Raw genomic sequence first — 22075 nt, 5'->3', positions numbered from 1 at the left:
TTAATATGCAAATTGGCATCAAAACTTTGTTTTCTATTTCTCTGTTTTATAAATCATTCATACAAAAACTCAGCAAGAAGATAAAAATGTCTATTGGTGACACTAAATTGTTAAGCAGTTAATTAATACAATAAATTCACAGCCTACTATGAGCTGACAAAATGAATAACAACAACCCATAAAAATAATTAATTCAAGAATTTCAGAGGACTTAGTCATAGAATAGGTGTATAATAAGTATGAGAATTACTTTGTAATACAATACAGACAAATTTTAAAGCATGCGCAATAAAATAATCCAGTATGCAAAATTAGTGCTCAGTATACCGCACAAATATCCGTTATACACATTTCAATCTGTTATACGCATTTTCTTTTCAAACCTGAATTCCCTAGTTTGATCGGTATTAGAAATGAACAATAATTGAGAAACTTGCTCATCTGTTAATGATGTGCTACTGTGATACAATCTAGCTAATTTCACCCTGCCTTTACACAAGCGATGTATGCTGCTGAGCTTCTACTTTAAAGTGGATCCGAGATAAACTTTTACTCATTGCATAATTGTGTTTCTTTCATATAGGTTATAGGGCATTCCTCAAGCCAAATACTTTTTGTTTTGTTTTAATGCATACATTTAATGCGTACATTCCCCTTTCCAATGTGCAAATTTGTAAGCATACAATCGTACGTGGAAAATTAGACGCATTCGTGGTTCACTACGCAATACACATGTTAACTACACATAGTGGGCGTAAGCTACGCGCAGCGGGACTTCGCTACGCATAAATTCGTAAGCGTAGTTTTGAAACGTCACCAACGAACTACAATGCGTAGATGCGAACTACGATGCGTACATTCGCACTGGCGTAGATTCTGCTCATCCCTGGTTTTAGTCTATCTCCACTCTGCAAGGATTCAGTAGCACAGGCAGCTGCAGGTCCCTAACCAAAACTTACCTTTCACTAACTGCACACTGTACACAGCCTTCCAGTTCTGTAAAGTGAGGAGGTTGGCTACATTATGATTTAGTAATGTAAATGTATGTAGCGTTAGTAGTAAGCAACTGATCTAGTTACAGAAATTAAAGGACATTTTAGCAGCACAGCTTAATGCTAAGTACACACTATGAGATTTTCTGGAAGATTTACTGTTAGATTGTAACGATCGGTGAAGCACAGAGAGATTGATTACCGGTGATCTGCAGTATCACTGGGAATACAGATGTATACCAGATTATAAGTGATCTGCAGTATCACCGATAATCCGATATACTACCTAACCTCTGTTCACCTGAGTAGAGTGTAGTGTTTGGTGTAACAGTAACACTTAGAGGACTAGGCCTCAGTTCAGCAAGGAGTACTGCATAGATTCCTTCCACAAACCTGAGCTCTCCAAGATGGGAGGAGTCAGACTGACAGTAGGAAGGATTGTCTGAAAGTGACACTCAGGAGGAGATGTCACTGACAGGACGGGGAACCGCCTCCAAGTGTAAGGTCGGTTCTCGAGGTCGGACAAGCCAGGTCGTACACACACGGACAGACAAAGTACAAGATCATAAAGCAGAGGCGGAGTCTAGGTACAGGCAGAGTTCGGCAACAGGGTATCAGAAATATCGAGGTACAAGATCAGGAGGCAGAAACAGAGTCTAAGGACGAGCCGGGGTTCAGCAACAGAGTATCAGAAATATCGAGGTACAAGGTCAGAGTTCAGGAGGATAGTCAGGCAGGCAAAAAGTCATAACAGATAATCACAATTAAACTAGTACTTTAGCTATCAACAGAATCTAGCTAAGTGTAGGATTACAGCTCCAGCTGGTCCCGGCACACTTGCGGATCTGACTACGGATCTGGGTGCTCCCACGTATGTGATTGCACGCCAGACAATGAGCAAGTGAACAACCCGTGGTATATATACACAGGTATCCCCCCAGCACCTCCCTAAGTGCTGGGCCAATGACGAGTGGAGCCAGAGTCAGCTGACCAGCCTGGTCAGCTGACTCCTTTCTGGCTGCCATAAATTCCCTGCCTGAGTGCGCGCGCGCGTGTCACTCTGAAACTAGAGGGACTACGAGTCCCAGCCACAGCAGCCTCGCTCTGCGGTGTCTCCGCAGTGGGGGTATGCGCGCTAACCGCCGCGTTGGACGCGGCGGTTTCTCCGCGCTCCGCTGAGCCCTGCACGGAGACAGCCGCCTCATACCGAGAGGAGGCGGCTGCCTCTCCATGTGCAGGCTCACTATGCGCGGAAGGAGCCGCCTGCCGCTGGCTCATGGCGGCGGCTCTTCCACTCTTTCTCACATAGATCAATTATTTCCAACATGTCTGATCTGATTTCTGATCTATTTCCGAGCATTTTCCGATCGGTTTGTAATCGTTTTCCATTCATTTCAATAAGAATTTGATCGGAAAATGCTCGGAAATCGATCCGAAATCAGAGTGGACATGTTTGAAATAATCGATCTGTGACAGTAAATCTGCCAGAAAATCTCATAGTGTGTACCTAGCATAATGAGAGGAGTGTGAGCTCAAGGCAGGCTATCCTGCAGTAGTGGAAGCTTCTTGGAACAAATGGACACTCCACTTGTCCCACCCTGAGCCCCTGCGGGTCCAGTAGCTTTCTAGGAGGTGATTCCAGTGCTTTGTTTGGAGCAATAGGCTGCCTGTCACTTGACATGTAGCTGAATGAGCCAACCAATGTGTGGGGATAACATCCTATAAAGCCACTGGACCCTCCGGGGCTCAGGGCGGGATGAGTGGAGTGGAGGTTAGTTAAAGGGAGCATGCATAAGTTACCAGCGCATGCTCGCTGCACTATCGCCTGTAGTATGTGCTGAGCACATGCTCCTCTCATTAAAGGAATACTGTAGGGGGGTCGGGGGAAAATGAGTTGAACTTACCCGGGGCTTCTAATGGTCCCCCGCACACATCCTGTGCCCGCGCAGCCACTCACTGATTCTCCGGTCCCCGCCTCTGGTCCACTTCTGGAATTTCCGACTTTAGGCTGCTTTCACAGTGGGACGTTACAGGCGCATGTTAGAGCAGCCTGTAAAGCAACCCACCGCACAGTAGTGAAAAATCAATGGGCTGTTCACAGTGCCCACGTTGCGTTACATTGTAACGCTAGACGTCAAGAGAAAGTACTGCATGCAGTACGTTATATGCTCAGTAATGTTGGGCAGGAGGGGAGAGCGGCCAGGCACATGGCTAATTAATATTCACTGCACTTTGTGACGTGCAGTGTTTACTTCCTGGAGCGGCCACTTTGTGCGGCGATTGGCTGACGGGACCACGTGATGCCGCATGCGTCACAAAGTACGCATCACGGCATCACGGATGCCAGAGTGAGCTGCACAACGTGGCTCACTCTGGCGTCCACATCCAACACCACCAAGTGTTGCGTTAGGGGCACGTTATGCGACCATAACGTCCCCTAAAACGCAACGCCCTGGTGGGAAAGCAGCCTAAAAGTCTGAAAACCACTGCGGCTGCGTTGCCGTGTCCTTGCTCCCGCTGCTGTCACCAGGAGCATACTGCGCAGGCCCAGTAAGGTCTGTACCTGCGCAGTACACTCCTGGTGACATCAGCGGGAGCGAGGACACGGCAACGCAGGTGTAGTGGTTTTCAGACTTTAAAGTCGGAAATTCCAGAAGTGAACTGGAGGTGGGGGCCGGAGCATCGGTGAGTGGCTGCGCGGGCACAGGATGTCTGTGGGGGACCATTAGAAGCCCCAGCTAAGTTCAACTCATTTTCCCCTTACCCCCCTACAGTATTCCTTTAAGCTGTGCTGCTTTTAGCGCAGTTTAATGTAGCTGTGACAGTTACTTAGAGGTTAAAATTTATTTAAGCAATGTATTGGTGGGAAGGGTAAGTGTTAGGAATAAGAGAGGCGCAGGGCCGGTTCTAGCTCAAATTGGGCCCCGGGGCAAGAGTAATTTGGGGTCCCCGTGCCTACTACTACAACAACCCCACTCCCCACCACCCGACTGCTGGGACACCCCCCCCCACACACACACACACACACACAAACACACACACACGTGTAAATGGTCAGCACTGCTCCCAGTCTCTTTGGCTCTCTCCTCCATATATAGCCAGTGTCCCTCCCCCAGGACTAGGTAGTCCCCTCCCAGTATAATTATCCCCAAGTGTCCCCTAGGATTAGATAGCTCCCCCTGCCAATATAGATAGCCACATGTGCCCCCTAGACTTAGTTACCCCCCTTCCAGTATAGATAGTCAGTTAGCCACATGCGTATCCTAGGATGAGGGAGCCCCCCCCCCCATAGCCACATGTGCTCCATAGGATTAGATAGCCCCTCCCAGTATAGTTAGCCAGATGTTCCTCTGTATCAAATAGTTCCCTCTCCCCTCCCCAGTATAGATAGCTAGATGTGCTGCCCATTGTTAAGTAGCCCACCACCACCACCACCAAAGCAGTGAAAATTTGAGCATAAAGTAAGGGTTCAACTCACGGTGTCAATGTAGCTGGGAACTTCAGCATCAGTGAGAGTCTCATCTCCGACTCCTCCAGGGGTGCAGTAATGAGAGGCGCCACTAGATGGAGTCAGAGAGAAGACGCTGAACTGTGCAATGAAGAAAATAGTTGCTGAAATTCCGAGCGACGCTGACAGGTGAGTTGTACCCGCAACTTCCTCTAGTGTTTTACATATACGGGGATGGATGAGGGGAAGCACTTGCGGAGGCTCTGCCTCTTTCCCCTGTCTGCCGCTGCTGCCTCACATCCTCCAATGAGTGGGCCCAGCGGCCTGGATGGATATAGTGACTTTTTTTAAATGGGAGATGCTTGGGGGGCTCCTTTGGACTCTGGGGCCTGGGGGCAAATGCCCCCCCCTTGCCTTACTTATAGCGCCGGCCCTGGAGAGGCGTAAAGGTAAGCATTAAGCATGTTTGAGTGGTTGGGGTTAGATTAGAAAGTCACCTTATTTTCAGGTATTAAGACTGTATTTTCACTACACTTATTGATATCACACAACCAAATTATGATGTACTGAGAGGCACAATTGTTGTTTTTAATAATAAGCAACATTAATTTGAAAATAATCCTTTTGTATACTTAAGGCCCATACTCACTGGAAGATGGACTGGGGAAACGAGCGTTCCCCTATCCAGCTTCCACCTATAGGAACACGCACCATCATGCGATGGTGCATAAAGGATGGGAATGAGAGTTCCAGCGATTGAGGCACTTTGCACAGGGGCCATCTGGAATCTTAAAGATCAAATCCACGGTGTTGATCGTATTTTCTGTACATTGCAAAAGTCATAAGCTTAATCGTGTACATTTAACCACATCGCGAAATCGTAGAAACGATTGCTTGTCATGCAAAAAAATAGCTGGTCGTGGGAAAAAGGGCATTCAAAATTGTGACGTGGGTACGTAGCTTTATAGACACTGATACTGTCGTAGTCATGGGCGTAGCAATCACCCCTGCAGCCCCTGCCATCGTGGGGGGACCCAGAGGCTTTGGGGGCCCTTCCACCTCCCTCTTTCCAACCACAAGTGAAGCCAATTAGCAAAAAAACTCCCCATTCACTCACAAAAAAAGTGTGCTGGAGTGTACGTAATTTTTTTCCTGCTTCCAGAGGCTGGGGACCAGGGGGGCTCCATTCTTTCTTTTCTGCAGGGGGCCCTATTTAATCTAGTTATGCCCCCTTGCTGTAGTCATCTAAGCTGTACCAACCACTGCTGTTTGCTTGTTTTAATGTTGGGTTCCAAAAGTTATGATATTGGCACACTAGGCGCAGGACCAGGAGGGAGGTTAGGATAAGATAACAAGGGGTGAGGCTACACCTAGGCTTGGCACAGAACAGAAGCTATGGATAAATCAGGAGATACAGGAAATCTGTAAACTTTCTTGTCAGAAGAACTCTGTCATCCTAAAATTCTGTGCCTAAATAGCATTGCAATCCAGTGTGCCACATTCCTAACCTTGACCTCCTACTGAAAACATTTGTTATTCGGCAGTTCCTGCAATATATTCTTTTGTATTACATATTCTCATTCTCCGCAACTTTTTGAGCAGAATAGGAATTACAGATGGCAGAATGGCAAAAACTTACTCCATGTAAATGATCTAGAAAATATTATTCAGAATAGAGAAAAGAAATGAGCAGTAAGTAGCACTATTAGACCAGCAGGGGGCTCATGTGTCAAAAAGTCAATAGCATTCAATGTTATGATTATTATTTAGTATTTCTATAGCACTGACATCTTCCGCAGTGCTTTACAGAGTATATAGTCTTATCATAACTGTCCCTCAGAAGGGCTCTCAATCTAACCCCTACCATAGTCATATGTCCATCATAGTCTAGAGCCAATTTAGCGGGAAAGCCAATTAACTTTTCTTTATGTTTTTGGGATGTATGAAGAAACCCGAGTACTTGGAGGACACCCATGTAGACACAAGGTGAACATACAAACTTCTTGCAGCTAGTGCCCTGGCTGGGATTCAAACCAGGGACCTAGCACTATCCACTGTGATGTCCATGTTGGGCAAAAATAAATAACCAGCACTCACAAATAGCACTAGGCAGCCAGCAGGGGGCTCGTTTGTCAAAGGTCAATACCATTTCATGTTCGGCATCTTGCTGTATCTCCCTGCGCTCAGGCAAGCAGGGACAGTGTCAGGTGAACAATTGTACAACTTTTATATTACTCTCATAACAGATGTGTTTTATATGCAGTAGGAATTTGGCTAATTAAAGTGTACCTGAACTTTTGCACAGGGCAGAAGGAAAACTGAAAGAATTGCACCCTGTATGTATTTAGTGAGTTTAGCCTGTCTAATTCTCCCTCATCTGAGTCTAATCACAAGTTATAATTTGATCCCTTCCCTGTGTCACCTGACTGCCATGACAGATAAGGCAGCTAAGCTCATTTGAAAGCACAGGATGTTAACAATATGTCAGCTTCCATGAAAGCAGGAAGTAGAAACAGTGCAGATGTATTGTAGGATTTTTATCAGCTGTAAGAAAGAAATGCTTTTATTTAAATGTTATTATGCTGTTGCATATCTTTTAGAGCAGAAATGAAGTTCTGAGTTCAGATCCACTCTAAATGTTTTTCAGTGTAACCACAACGTGTTCAATAAAAAAAATGCACTAACTAGGAAATGCCAAGGTTCTCATGAGCAAGTAACCAACAAAGAATATTGTAATAAATATTCAGAAGAAAGCGATATTCCGCCGGACTAGTTGTGGGTTATTTTATCTCAAGGTTCTTCATCACTAGTATCAGTAAATTAATTGCAGATACTGAACACTGCTGCCATGGTTGCAAGGAAGAGAACAGTTTACTATAGTAGAAGTCATGGATGACTGCAGATCAGAATGGAATGGTAGTTTTAATAGGATTAAATGGCAAACCTGCTGTGCAGCAATTATGTGTTATATCATGCTTTTACAATAAGTACTTTCCCTGGAAATATCCTATTCCCTTAAGCGGTAATGGGGATGACTATCTTGCCATTAGAATTCAGATTGGTTTTGAGGAATCACAGGAGAAGTGTTGGAAATTAGAATACTTATAATTTGTTGGTTAAAGTAAAGGAAGCGCTCTGGAGAGTTTTCTCATCAGCACCAAGCTGGAGGTTCCCTCATTTGCACATTAACAGAGTGCTACTTGGATCCCTAAGAGCACAGCAAGCGGTATCCTGTTTGGTTCCTCTCAGGTAACTCACCTGGGATGGACTAGTGTTCTCAGTTGTACAGGATCTTCTCAAAAATTAGCATATTGTGATAAAGTTCATTATTTTCTGCAATGTACTGATAAACATTAGACTTTCATATATTTTAGATTCAAATACACACAACTGAAGTAGTTCAAGCCTTTTCTTGTTTTAATATTGATGGTTTTGGCATACAGCTCATGAAAACCCAAATTTCCTATCTCAAAAAATTAGCATATTTCATCCGACCAATAAAAGAAAAGTGTTTTTAAAACAAAAAAAAAAGTCAACCTTCAAATAATTATGTTCAGTTATGCACTCAATACTTGGTCGTGAATCCTTTTGCAGAAATGACTGCTTCAATGCGGCGTGGCATGGAGGCAATCAGCCTGTGGCACTGCTCAGGTGTTATGGAGACCCAGGATGCTTCAATAGCGGCCTTAAGCTCATCCAGAGTGTTGGGTCTTGCGTCTCTCAACTTTCTCTTCACAATATCCCACAGATTCTCTATGGGGTTCAGGTCAGGAGAGTTGGCAGTCCAATTGAGCACAGTAATACCATGGTCAGTAAACCATTTACCAGTGGTTTTGGCACTGTGAGCAGGTGCCAGGTCGTGCTGAAAAATGAAATCTTCATCTCCATAAAGCTTTTCAGCAGATGGAAGCATGAAGTGCTCCAAAATCTCCTGATAGCTAGCTGCATTGACCCTGCCCTTGATAAAACACAGTGGACCAACACCAGCAGCTGACATGGCACCCCAGACCATCACTGACTGTGGGTACTTGACACTGGACTTCAGGCATTTTGGCATTTCTCTCTCCCCAGTCTTCCTCCAGACTCTGGCACCTTTATTTCCGAATGACGTGTAAAAGTTGCTTTCATCCGAAAAAAATACTTTGGACCACTGAGCAACAGTCCAGTGCTGCTTCTCTGTAGCCCAGGTCAGGTGCTTCTGCCGCTGTTTCTGGTTCAAAAGTGGGTTCATGCTTCCATCTGCTGAAAAGCTTTATGGAGATGAAGATTTCATTTTTCAGCATGATCTGGCACCTGCTCACAGTGCCAAAACCACTGGTAAACGGTTTACTGACGAAGGTATTACTGGGCTCAATTGGCCTGCCAACTCTCCTGACCTGAACCCCATAGAGAATCTGTGGGATATTGTGAAGAGAAAGTTGAGAGATGCAAGACCCAACACTCTGGATGAGCTTAAGGCTGCTATCGAAGCATCCTGGGCCTCCATAACACCTGAGCAGTGCCACAGGCTGATTGCCTCCATGCCACGCAGCATTGAAGCAGTCATTTCTGCAAAAGGATTCCCGACCAAGTATTGAGTGCATAACTGAACATAATTATTTGAAGGTTGACTTTTTTGTTTTAAAAACACTTTTCTTTTATTGGTCGGATGAAATATGCTAATTTTTTGAGATAGGAAATTTGGATTTTCATGAGCTGTATGCCAAAATCATCAATATTAAAACAATAAAAGGCTTGAACTACTTCAGTTGTGTGTATTTGAATCTAAAATATATGAAAGTCTAATGTTTATCAGTACATTGCAGAAAATAATGAACTTTATCACAATATGCTAATTTTTTGAGAAGATCCTGTAGTCATACTAAGATGAAGAACAGCTAAAAGAAGTTCAAGCTAATTTGGATGCAACTGTATAGTCAACTGAACTTTTGCGGTAATGCTTCATGCTGATGATCTTATGTTTGGGGTAAATAACAGCAGTAGATTAGCTCTACTCTATTATTGTCTTTTAATGTAATTGTATGTATATGTGTCTATGTAAATTATTGTGCAATACACTGGAGTCCACTCTACTTCCACCATGGGTCATTTCCCTTTACGACTGCTACATTACCTGTTTAGGTGTGGTGGACAGGGGGATTTGTCTCCGGATATTTAAGACAAATCTGATCATGTCACAATAGCTACGACTAAGGACCCGGCAGGGTCAGAAACGCGTCAGCTTGCATGCTGCAGCTGCCCTATTTTTCAAATTTTTCTACGATGATGACCAAATAAAAAGGATTTATGGTTTTATTCAATGAAAGGAGTGCGGAGGATTTTTGAACATTTCATGCTAGACGCTACCTGTATAATTTGGCCATGTGGCTTCAGTTACCATATGCTAGCACCCTAATTCATCAGATGCATCCTGTTGAAAAGGGCACCAACTATAGTATTGGGCCCCCATGTAGACATTATTGTCTGTGAGCTCAAAACATCAAGCCACATAAACCTGTATTAAACACACTGGTATGCAGCTATTTTCAAGATGAGTACTACATCTGTAGATCAGGAAAGAAAAAAGGCACTCCTTGTGTGTATCTGCCTTCAGAGGAATTACTACTGCTAAAAAGCAGCAGGGCTGGGCTGAAGAAGAGGCAAGAGAGGCTCCAGCCTCGGGTGCAGTGTAGCAGGGGGCGCACAACTCACTCAGCTATCATTCCCCTATTGTGTTTGAAGCAGAGTGAAAAAAGGAAATGGGATACATAGCAGTGACTGGGGGGTTGGGGGTCCCGGGGAGACTCTTAATCTAATAGCAATCAGTGTGCGATGGTGGGGGAGGAATCGATGGAGGGGCGCACTTTGGTGTCTCAGCCTTGGGCGCTGGAGGACCTTGTCCCGGCTCTGCAGCTCACCTTAGTTATTGGCTGATAGCGTCTTATGACAGCATCAGTAATCAAGCGTTTGAATGTCAGTTGCTTGGTATTGGTCCGGTTAAAGTAATTTTTCCTGATGGTAACCGATGTGCCTGTGTGCAGAATGGATAGCCTATGAATGAATGACTGCTTGCTTTCTATGGATCAGCGCCAAATGGAGTTTCAGGTAAGTATCAAGGGTTTAATTTTATTCTAGGTACAAAAGCATCAATAAAAGGCATTCCACTTCACTGCCACTGTTAACACACATGTTATGCGGTATGAACTGCATGAACTGTGTTGGGATAGTGTAGTCCACTGGATCACACTGCACCGAATGCACTCTGAATGTCGCATAGATTCACTATTCCAGTGTGACATTTTGCATAAAGCTTCTTCAGTAAAGTCCCACTGTGAACAGGGCCTAAGTCACTTGGAGTTATCCTTTAGGTCACAGTGGAGGGTTGTGGGCTTTCATAATAACAAATACATATTAACATGGAAAGTCACACAACAATATAAAACCTATGCAACATTTACAGTGCGCCCGGTGTGGTCAAACTGAGTGCGGCATCCCCACACACTGAATGCAGTGCATTAGCGCATAACGTGCACATTAACAGTGATAGTGAAGCATACTTTTCATTGATCATATGCTTCTGTGTATACAATGCAATCAGAGGCGTTACTAAAAATCACAGGGACTCCCAGCAAAAATGTGATGGGGCCCTCCAATGTTTACACCCTTTCCCTTGCCTTCCACTGGTGACACTCACAGACTGGGGGCATGGTCATTTTCACACCTATTTATTTTAGTATTTATATAGCACCGACATATTACGCAGTGCTGTACAGAGTATATTGTCTTGTCACTAACTGTCCCTCACAGGGGCTCACAATCTAGTCCCTACCATAGTCATATGTCTATGTATGTATCATGTAGTGTATGTATTGTAGTCTAGGGCCAATTTTAGGGGGAAGACAATTAACTTATCTGTATGTTTTTGGGATGTGGGAGGAAACCGAAGTGCCCAGAGTAAACCCACACAGACATGGGGAGAACATACAAACTCCTTGCAGATATTGACCTGGATGGGGTTCGAACCGGGGACACAAGGCGAGAGCGCTAATCACTATGCCACCGTGCTGCCCAATAACTGCCCTATAACAAGTATGGCTACAACAACCACCTGATCTAATGGATAGACCAATGTATCAGAGGGTGTGCAGCAGTAGTTGGAGCCCCCTACAATTGCTGTAACTGCTCCACCATAGGTACGCCCCTGGATGCAATGGTCATATAACATGTGGCGCAACTTTTCTGTTGCATTCCTGTTTTTCCAGGGAAAGCAATGCAACTCCCACTGAGAACATAGTTTTTTTTAGCAGTGACATGTTGAATAGCATAACGTTTATAAGATGTTTTTTTATTTGGGTAATTAGCAGAAATAACATCAAGACTTCAGCTATTATTTATGCTCTCTGCCGGTAATGAAATGAAAGGCATTACTCAGCAACTCATAATGACATTTTTAAACAACAGCCTCATTTTTTATTATGGGTCTAACAACTTTTTGAAACACTTGCAGAGATTAATTTGTAATTGTTTAAATAATCAGAATCAATCTAATTAACCAAATCCTTTAGAAAATGATTAGAACGTGCAGAATGAATCATTTTAATCCAGTTTGAAACGTTTTGATTTCGTACATACACACAATGGCAATCAGTTCAAGGCAGAGTACATTCTCCATTTTACTTATGTCTGTCTAAGCTTTGAACTATAATTTATATATTATACAAATATGAAATAGTTTTTTTCCTTTTAATTAGTAAATACAGTTTTTATACAGAGGGTAATTCAAAACCTTTTTATTTTTATCAGACTAATGTGAAAATCCATCTTTACACCTCAGAAAACAATAAAACATCACACATTTTCTGATTAAAAGACGGCTATACTTTTAATTAAAAATGCAGTTGTTCTGTTGCTAACGGAAGAGCTGCCAAAATGTAATTATCGGCTGGAGTCTAACTGAAGCACAAAGACTTCCTTCACCTGGCAGGTTTGCAATAAGGGGGCAGGGGCCAGGAAGTATCTATATCTTTCAGACTTACTATATAGTCTCATTTTGCCTCTGAATGAATCAGCAAACTTGTACTGGACTGTGTTTTTTTTTTTAAGTGTCTGTCTGGAAGAAAAAATGTTTACAAACTTTGCTTGGGCCATATGAGAAAATAGCTGGGATTTCTGAAATATTTGCTAATTATAGAGGTCAATAAGATGAAAATAATTCCAGTTGGCATGCAGAATGTGCAGGTTGTCACCTCACTAGGGTCAACTGACCTAAGGGGGCCACATATGGCTGTATTCTAGTCACTGCTTTAAAGGACAACAGAGGTGACACGTGACATAATGATATAGACATGTGTATGTACAGTGCCAAGCACACAAGTAACTATGCTGTGTTCCTAGTTAAACATCAGGTATGCAAGTTTCTGCCTGGATCGGGATCGGATCAGACTGGGTTAGACTATAGCATAACCCTCACTGATCAGTAATTACAGCCATAGAACCTTTTCCTGTCAGTAAAGGGCTTCTGAGAATAGGAAAGAGATTAAAAAAAGGGTCAATAATGCATAGATTTGAGCTCCGGCATACTTCAATGAAGGTGTCATTGAGCAGAGACAATGAAACAGTAAAAAAAGTAAGAACTAGATTTCAATATAAAATAAAAATGTGGGATATCTAAAAAAGTCATTTTTAGGAGGAGGAGGATAGATACAATTGTTTATCACATCAGTTTATTTTCACCTCGGATGTCCTTTGTGTTGCATAGACAGCCTTGGTAATTCCTACTGTGTGTGCCACTGCCAGGCCCAGCACATTCAGTGACTACCTGTGTGTGTGACAGGTGCACATTGTAATACCCATCACTGCATATACCTACCACCTGTTGTTCACTTCAGGGGCCCTGAATCAGGGCACCCACCTACCTACGTGAGCTGAGTGCATACAGTGTCATTGTGCGTGTCGGGTACCTTTGAGTGTGTGACAGGTGCACATTTGTAATACCAGTCATTGCATAATTGTTCACAGCACCTGTGTGACCGCACACTGCGTAATATACCACTCCGAGCATACCTGTTAACTGCACCTGTGTGACAGCTGCACATTGTATTGTAATACCAGTCACTGCATACCTTTCACTGCATCTGTGACTGCACAATGTATTATACCTAGCAGTCAGTGCATACCTTTCACTTGAATGGATGGCAGACTTGCCCTCTATAACAGATTCTCGTTAAAGGTAGTAAAGTCGATTAGTAGTGTCATATACAGCAGGGCTTCGAAAGTCCTCCTGTGTCATATACAGCAGGGCTTCAAAAGTCCTCCTGTATTGTTATTTTTTGTCACTACCTCGGGACTTGCATGCCATGCTTGCTGCCTTCCTTGGATGTGTGGTGGTAGCCGTTTCTCAGGCTCCAACTCTGGACCGGAATCCCTGACTCCCCGGCCGTGCGCTTTCTTTAACAATGGTAGAGAAAGAACCATCGACAGTATGAGCAGCGATGGACTACTGGGTGTGCAGGCCTGACCTGTGGCCAGAGCTGTCACAATTTGCTATCCAACTTCTGTCTTACCCTGCCTCAAGCGTCCTGTCAGAAAGGACCTTCAGCGCAGCTGGAGGCATTGTCACTGAGAAGAGAAGTCACCTAAGTCACAAAAATGTTCAGGTATAGGTGTCCCCTGTACAGCTAGCCAGATATAGGTGCCCCCAGTATAGGTTAGCCAAGTATAGATGCCCCCAGTATAGGTAGCCAGGTATAGGGGCCTCCAGTATGGCTAGCCAGGTATAGGTGCCCCCAGTATAGATAGCCAGGTATAGGTTCCCCCACAAAAGGTAACTAGGAATAGGTGCCCTCATTATAGGCAGCCAGGTATAGATGCCCCAGTATAGGATAGCTAGGTATAGGTATTAATTGGATGGCACAGGTATGGAGGGATGGCAGGTGCTACCAACTAGTAACATAATGTCACCATATCAACTCATGTCCATCTGGGTGAAGCTATTGTTCCATGGGTAAGGAACTCCCATTGTTTGTAACTACACGTTTGGAACACAGAAATGGTTGCTGAAAGATTAGTATAACAGCAGTTATATAGTTGCAATTAAAAGTCATATATACATGCATTTTGTTTTAAATTGAGCCCTTGGCCGTGGGTACTTGTACACAATCTCTAGTTAACCTTTCTGCAGCTCTTGCATGGTCTGATAAAAATCCAGGCAAAGTCTGAAAGATCTCTAATGTTCTACCATGATCTCAACTACCAAGTTAAAAATGCCTTGTGTGTAAATAAAGCATAAATGGAAATGGATTCTTGACACATATTTTTTTTTCTTTCTGAGATATCACCCTGCCTGGGGGGCATCAAACACTCTTTTATCTCGATGGCTTCCAGCACAATATGAAGATGGGATTAACGAGCCAAAGGGTTGGAATCCAGATTTCCTCTACAACAGTTTTCATCTGCCTCCAGTAAGAATCTTTCAAGATAGTTTAGTTCACATTGTTCACAGTCTGCTTACAAGATGTGAAATAAAAATAAACTCTGTTATCTTTCAGCAGAGTTCACATTCTCAAAGTGTTTTGACGATATTTGAAAGTTTTTCTCCTCGGATCCTAGCAGAGATGAGCCAACTTTTCGAAGGAAATTTTGCAGCGAAAAATGTTTTTAGAACATATTTTTCAGAATATTTAAAGATGTTCTGGTGGGATACAGGCCAAACCAGTTCTTTTTCAAAATATGATTAGCTTTGATTTTGAAACTAACTACTTCAGAGTACTTTTAATTACTACCTAAATTAGGGCAGATGAATTGCATCAGAAGTAATCAATACATCTGATTGGTCAGAGCTACTGTCCAAACAAACTATGACCCAGAACTGACAGGAGATTTTCTGTTACCAGTTTGATTTATGCTTAAAGTTCAAGAGCAGCATAGAGCTAAGGCACCTACTAATAACAAGAGCACTTCTCACAGTCATGTTCCTATTTATAGGATGGTAATAAATAGCGTTGGTTCAATACTATAGCTCTGTGTTTGATTCGCCTTTCAGTGGCCCCCATACATGCTAGAGTCACCAAATTTGCTGGGTATGTTAAAAAAACAGTGGGAGAAAAGGGAAAAAAAAATCAAAAAGACTTTGGGCCGTATGCAATTCAGTTTTTCATCTGAGTTTTCTCCTAGGAGATAATTTTTCGTCTTTGATTTATAATAACTTTTTAGCACTTTGCAATGGGAAAAGTACCAAAACGTAGGTGAAAAAAATACTATCAAAATTATTTTAAGTAATTTCTTGCTTTCTGGTGCCTTAAAAAGCATTTTATAGACAAGTTTAAAAATATCACCTAGGAGAAAACTCAGGAGAAAAAGTTAATTGCATATGGGCCCTTGTAGTTTTTGAGAAAATCAATTTTAAACTTTTGGGGACTGGCAGCCTAACCCCCCAAGGACCTAGGCATTTTAGCTGTGGGTGGGGGGGCATGTTTGGGGGGGTCAGGCAGCCAGATCCCCAGTTTAAATAGCTAGGCATTTGTGTCTCCAGTATAGCCATGTGTCTCCAATACAGCCAGGGTCCTGTGATGAGCAGCTCTAGCCCCCTCGGCTCTGGCCAGCATCCTTGCTCACACTGAATCTCAGTTCTGGGTTGCGGCTTGATAATGTCATCAAGCCAGGACCCGACATTAGAGTTAGAGTGAGCAGAGATGCTGGCCAGAGCAGAGGAGAGCAACGATCGAGGGAACGTCAGGAAGGTCAGTGGATACTCCTCTTCCCCGTCTACTGCAGCTGCTCTGTAGTGATCACTACGATCCACTGGTGATCGTAGTGATCACGTGATCAGGAGCCAATCGCGATGGCTTCTGATCACTGAGGGGAGATATCAGCTGTCATATGACAGCTTAATCTCCCCTCTCAGGTGCACATGATCGCAAATAATTTACACTGCAATATTTATAGTACTTTCTGATCTGATATTTGCATGTTACAGATGTTATTAGTGTTATCCTTTTTTTCCAGGTAAGGGAAGTTACAAATAAAATAATTTATGCATCAAACAAGGACTTCCAGGAGGATGTTTTATTTCCCCACATAATCATTGAATGGGGCCAGTACATTTCCCATGACTTGGCATTCACACCTCAAAGCATCACAAAATGGCCCACAATGTGGGGAGTGGATTGCCGGGCAACCTGTGACAAGCACAAGTCCTGTTATCCCATAAAAGTAAGAAAACCTTTTCTATTCTTAAGTTATTAATATATTATTGATATTATTATTTATCACTAGGTATGCTCGATTGGATTCTACGAAAATGCAATTTCCACATTTCCAGTTGGAAATTGCATTTCCGCATCAGAAATCGGAAATTCGTAATACAAGTGCGGATTTCCATGGAAATTTCTGCCAACTTTAACATCGATTTTCTCAAAAACTACAAGGTCTTTTTGAAAGATTTTTTCCCTCTTGTTCCCACTCTTCTGTTTAACATAACCTCATTTTTTGATGCTTCTAGCACCTACGGGGGCTTTGCTATTAACCACTAAATTTGGCGGCCATTAACCGTAATGTAAAATTCGGGATAACTGCATTACCGATATGGGGTATGCCGCCGACTTTAGAGGTTAATAGCAAAGCCCCCATAGGTGCTATAAACACCACATTTTCAGGGTATGTTAAGCAGAAGAGTGGGAACAAGAGGAAAAAAATCTTTCAAAAATACCTTGTAATTTTTGAGAAAATTGATGTTAAAGTCAGCGTAAATTTACGCGAAAATCCACATCAGAAAGTGGAAATTGGTAGCGGAATCGTTAGCAGTAGCGGTAATCAGCAATGGCAGAAAGCAGATTTTCTGCGGAAGCGGAAATTGGCAATTCCGACCATCCCTATTTAAAATCACAATCACTTTATGTACTGTTACAAAGAGTAAGACTCGAACATTCATGGGTAACACAAATACTTACCAATGTTCGCGCTGTGTGCCAGGCACTGCTGGCATTGTCGCCTCCCAGTAGCTGTGCGCTCAGCCAGTAGCCTCCTTTTCCTCAGTGTACATAACTTGTCTTTTTCTGTGCCAGATTAGACATGCTCACCAATATATTGGTAGGTGAACAGAGGCGCCAGAAGGATAAAAGTACATAAAATTTTTAAAAAATTGCTGGGAGGAAGTGGTGGACTCGCCTCCGTTAAAGCAGACACCAAGGACTGTAAATGTATAGATATACACATTTATTGAAAATACCCCAAAGATGCAACGCGTTTCGCGGGCACAGCCCACTTCTTCAGGCACTAAGCAGGGGATAAACAACTGTAAACAAAAGACAGAGGCATAGCTATAAATGTTGCCATAAAGAGATACAAATGGATTATTATTTAGTGTAATAAGAATAGTATTTCAAACATAGTGTTTAGTGATATGTTATAGTAGGGGGGTGATTGCAAGGAATGGGTCAGTGTAAACTACATAATGTGTATAGGGGAATGGACTAGATAACTGTGGTAAAAGGTAGTTAGTAAATCAGATTAAGTTGGTATCAAATTGACCGCTTTAGGTATATTTCAGTAGAAGGTAGGGAATGGAATAAGTTGTAGCTGGCAAGAGAGAAAAAAAGGCATGTGTAGTGGTTAAAAATAAAGATATTTAAAGACAAACATTCGTGTACGATATCAAAAACCGTAGACGGGATTATACACTATATATTACCAGGCCTGGACAATTTTTGCCAATGGCCTCCTCATATTTTGGATATATTACAATTGTTTTTATGTTTTTTATGTGTTCTTCGATTTTATGCTTATATCTTCATGTCATATTCACATTATTTTTTATTATAAATGTTTATTATTTTTTTTTTATAATCTTTATTATAATTTTTATATATATTTTATTATTATTATTATTTTATTAATTTCAGAAGTATACACTATTTTATTTACCAATTGTAAAAAGTCGGACATTGTTCATGCTTTTATCTTCATTATCTTTCAGCATGTATAATGACATTTGAAGTCTCTTCACTGTACTTGTTCTTTTGAACCACTAGATGGCAGCAAACACACCACTGTGCTCCATGTTCCCTTTCTAAACACTGCCCTGTGCATGCAGAGAAAGCATGCATGTTATGTAAGACCACATGCACACCAATCTACTCCTTACAGTTGGCAGCAGCTGATTGGAGGACTCTCTGTCCCCATGGCCACTGACTCCACCCACTGACAACACCGCCCTGTGCATGCAGAGAAAGCATGCATGTTATGTAAGACCACATGCACACCAATCTACTCCTTAAAGCTGGCAGCAGCTGATTGGAGGATTCTCGGTCACCATGGCCACTGACTCCACCCACTGACAACACCGCCCTGTGCATGCAGAGAAAGCATGCATATTATGTAAGAACACATGCACAACAATCTACTCCTTACAGCTGGCAGCAGCTGATTGGAGGACTCTCTGTCACCATGGCCACTGACTCCACCCACTCACACTGGAGCAGCTTCTGGATAGGCCAGAGCTGCCAGCATTAACACATTTAAAGCAGCAAGCGACCTCACAACAGTACAGAGGTGCTCTGCTTGCTATAACTGAATTGCTGGTAAGTCTTTATCTTTATTTTTAACCACTACACATGCCTTTTTTTCTCTCTTGCCAGCTACAACTTATTCCATTCCCTACCTTCTACTGAAATATACCTAAAGCGGTCAATTTGATACCAACTTAATCTGATTTACTAACTACCTTTTACCACTGTTATCTAGTCCATTCCCCTATACACATTATGTAGTTTACACTGACCCATTCCTTGCAATCACCCCCCTACTATAACATATCACTAAACACTATGTTTGAAATACTATTCTTATTACACTAAATAATAATCCATTTGTATCTTTTTATGGCAACATTTATAGCTATGCCTCTGTCTTTTGTTTACAGTTGTTTAACCCCTGCTTATTGCCTGAAGAAGTGGGCTGTGCCCGCGAAACGCGTTGCATCTTTGGGGTATTTTCAATAAATGTGTATATCTATACATTTACAGTCCTTGGTGTCTGCTTTAATGGAGGCGAGTCCACCACTTCCTCCCAGCAATTTTTTTAAAAAATGTTATGTACTTTTATCCTTCTGGCGCCTCTGTTCACCTACCAATATATTTGAGTCCACCCCAGGTGGAGGGGTGATCTACCCCCTTTCTTCCTATCTACAGAGAGCGACTTCTTAATCCTGAGTGAGGACAGGTCTAATCTCCTCACCTGCCTAATGAGTGGTTACCTAGGTGGTAACCCGTGTTTGTGAGTATTACCATCTCACTGTTTCATTTATCCAATCAATTTTGACATACTACACCATATTGGGCTCTCAATTTCTCTTCAACTTTATGCTCACCAATATATATCCATTGTAGGATTTACAAGGTTCAGCTTCAACACGTTATTGTCAGATCTTATTCACCTTTGGCAAATACTGTCAAATTACTATTCGTTTAATGCCATAATTTGAAGGTAATGAATTGCTGTATATATTTTTTATTTTTGAAAATGAATATTGAGCACGAGGTGACATATTTTCTTCTTTGCCTTCTTAGCAGCAATTGAATGCTTGTCTTTGAACTCAGTTCCTGTTCCAGACTTTGTGACAATAGCTAAGGCGACGGGTAATTAACTACACAGAGACCTCTGTAGCTGGTAATTTAGAAAATTAGATTTGGTTGATAAATTAGCCAAGTGTGTGGGTCTCTCTCTATCTCTGATGAACAGAAGATGTCAACAAGATCACACGTCGTTAAGTATCTATATGCAATTCATGCTTTTATTTGATCACTCCCGCAAGGCTTTGGGCAGCAGTGTAGGCTATATGCTGGCTACCAGATTGTGCTTTGATTTGTAGTCTGAGCATGAAATAATAAATATGTATTCCAGTACACATTTTAGTAAGCTTACAAAAGAATTACATAGAACAGAAAAGTCTGTGCATCTTAGAAAATATCAAATAGAAAAACAGCGGCCACAGTAGGTTTAATAAAAGTGGTCATAGATATTATCTGAATGAATGCTATGAATATTTAAAAAAAGTACTATCAGATGTATTTAGAAAGACAAGATAATCAACCTTCTCAATGCATTGTGTATTCCAATCTAATATTTAGAATTATGTGCCTGTATGGGACTCTCTGTTTCCAAACACAATGGAATGAGTGCATTTACCAATCAATTCACAACAGAATCTGACACTAATCCTGTGCAAATCAATTTACGGCACATGTAGCAAGTAAATTTGTGATGTTTCTTTAGTAACACTAACACGTATGTATATTATTGAGTTGGGCACAGGGCAAGCCGAATAATGGCTCTCCCTGCTGCCGCAAAACTCATCAGCAGCATTAAATACTATTCCCCTAAAAAAAAAAACACACAGCTATTCCCCTTCCGAGTTGTGGCAACTCAGAGGGAGATGTAATTTATTGTCCAGCAACCGCCGGAGCCCAGAATAACCCTTATTCACCCTACGCATTATTAAATTACTGCTATGGGGTGAAGAATCCTGCTTTGACACCTCGTGTCTCCTCCCCACTACCCGCTAGGTTGTCGCAAGGGTAGGGACCTCCCTCTATTGTTCAAGTTGCTGTACTTTTTTTAAATGAACATGTACTATTATCGAGTGATGATGTTTCAAGCTACACATCAAATATCTATGCATTTTGTACTTGCTTTTTTAGGTGGTTTGAGCACAAAGTCAGATCAAATCATTCACAAAATAACCCAGGCAAATTTGCCATTTAATTTTTCTGTTCCTTGAGAAAATGACTGTGAAAAAAAAAACTGATTATAATAATAAATACAATAAAATAAGTTAACTTGCTCCCTTTCTAAACGTATGTATATTTCCTTATTACAGAAAAAAACAAATAAATAAATATTAAAACAAACATCTGTTCTCATTTTACAAGCCAATGAAAAATGATAATCTATGGTCCTCCTACTGTTATACAAACTGCTAGACAGAACTTCATGTTGTTAGGAAGAAGTGTACTTTGACACTACTATCCTTCTTCTTCTTATTATTATTATTATTATAGAAGTATAGATTTACAGTATGTGGTACAGCAATGATAGTAGTAATACATACTATGCAGGTAATATGTTTAATACTTAGACACAGAGTACATCCACTGGAAGGTGTACAGCAGGAAATGGAAAAACAATATATGAAGTGAAACCTTGGTTTGCAAGCATAATTCGTTCTGGAAACATGCTTGTAATCCAAATCACTCTTATGTCAAATTGAATTTTTCCACAAGGATTCTTGGAAACTCAAATGATTTGTTCCATAATTCAAAAACATTTATTGAAAAATATTTAATTCAGTTAAATTCCTCTACTTCCTTCAGTAAAAAAGGACTTACACTATGACTAACTGAATCATTCCTATGTTTTGGTTCACTCTAACAATTGTTTTTGTGTGGCTTTAAAAAGGAACTTGTGCAATGACAGTTGCTTTTTCATACTTTTGAGGATTTCACAGGAATGTGACATTATACAGTCCCAACACTCAGATTAAGTACAACCCAGCAACTTCAAAGAGAGTAAACCATCGACTTAGTTGTTATGACGTGAGGCTCATATATGTTCTGTGCTTGTATATCAAGATGTTACTTGCTAAGCAAGTCAAAATTTCATA

At 41.8% G+C, this 22075-nt stretch overlaps 1 protein-coding gene across 1 annotated transcript in view; it reads left to right on the top strand.

The window, feature by feature from the left end:
- The window catches only part of TPO (thyroid peroxidase), a 176580-nt gene that overhangs the window by 20849 nt on the left and 133656 nt on the right, over positions 1 to 22075 (top strand). Inside the window, exons 3-4 of the mRNA XM_068233268.1 lie at positions 14750 to 14879; positions 16423 to 16629. Coding sequence (XP_068089369.1) covers positions 14750 to 14879; positions 16423 to 16629 — 337 coding nt within the window. The remainder of the gene's footprint in view (positions 1 to 14749; positions 14880 to 16422; positions 16630 to 22075) is intronic.

The sequence above is a fragment of the Hyperolius riggenbachi genome, chromosome 4 (genome assembly GCF_040937935.1).
Source record: "Hyperolius riggenbachi isolate aHypRig1 chromosome 4, aHypRig1.pri, whole genome shotgun sequence".
NCBI lineage: Eukaryota > Metazoa > Chordata > Amphibia > Anura > Hyperoliidae > Hyperolius > Hyperolius riggenbachi.
This window is presented reverse-complemented; position numbering and strand designations above follow the sequence as displayed.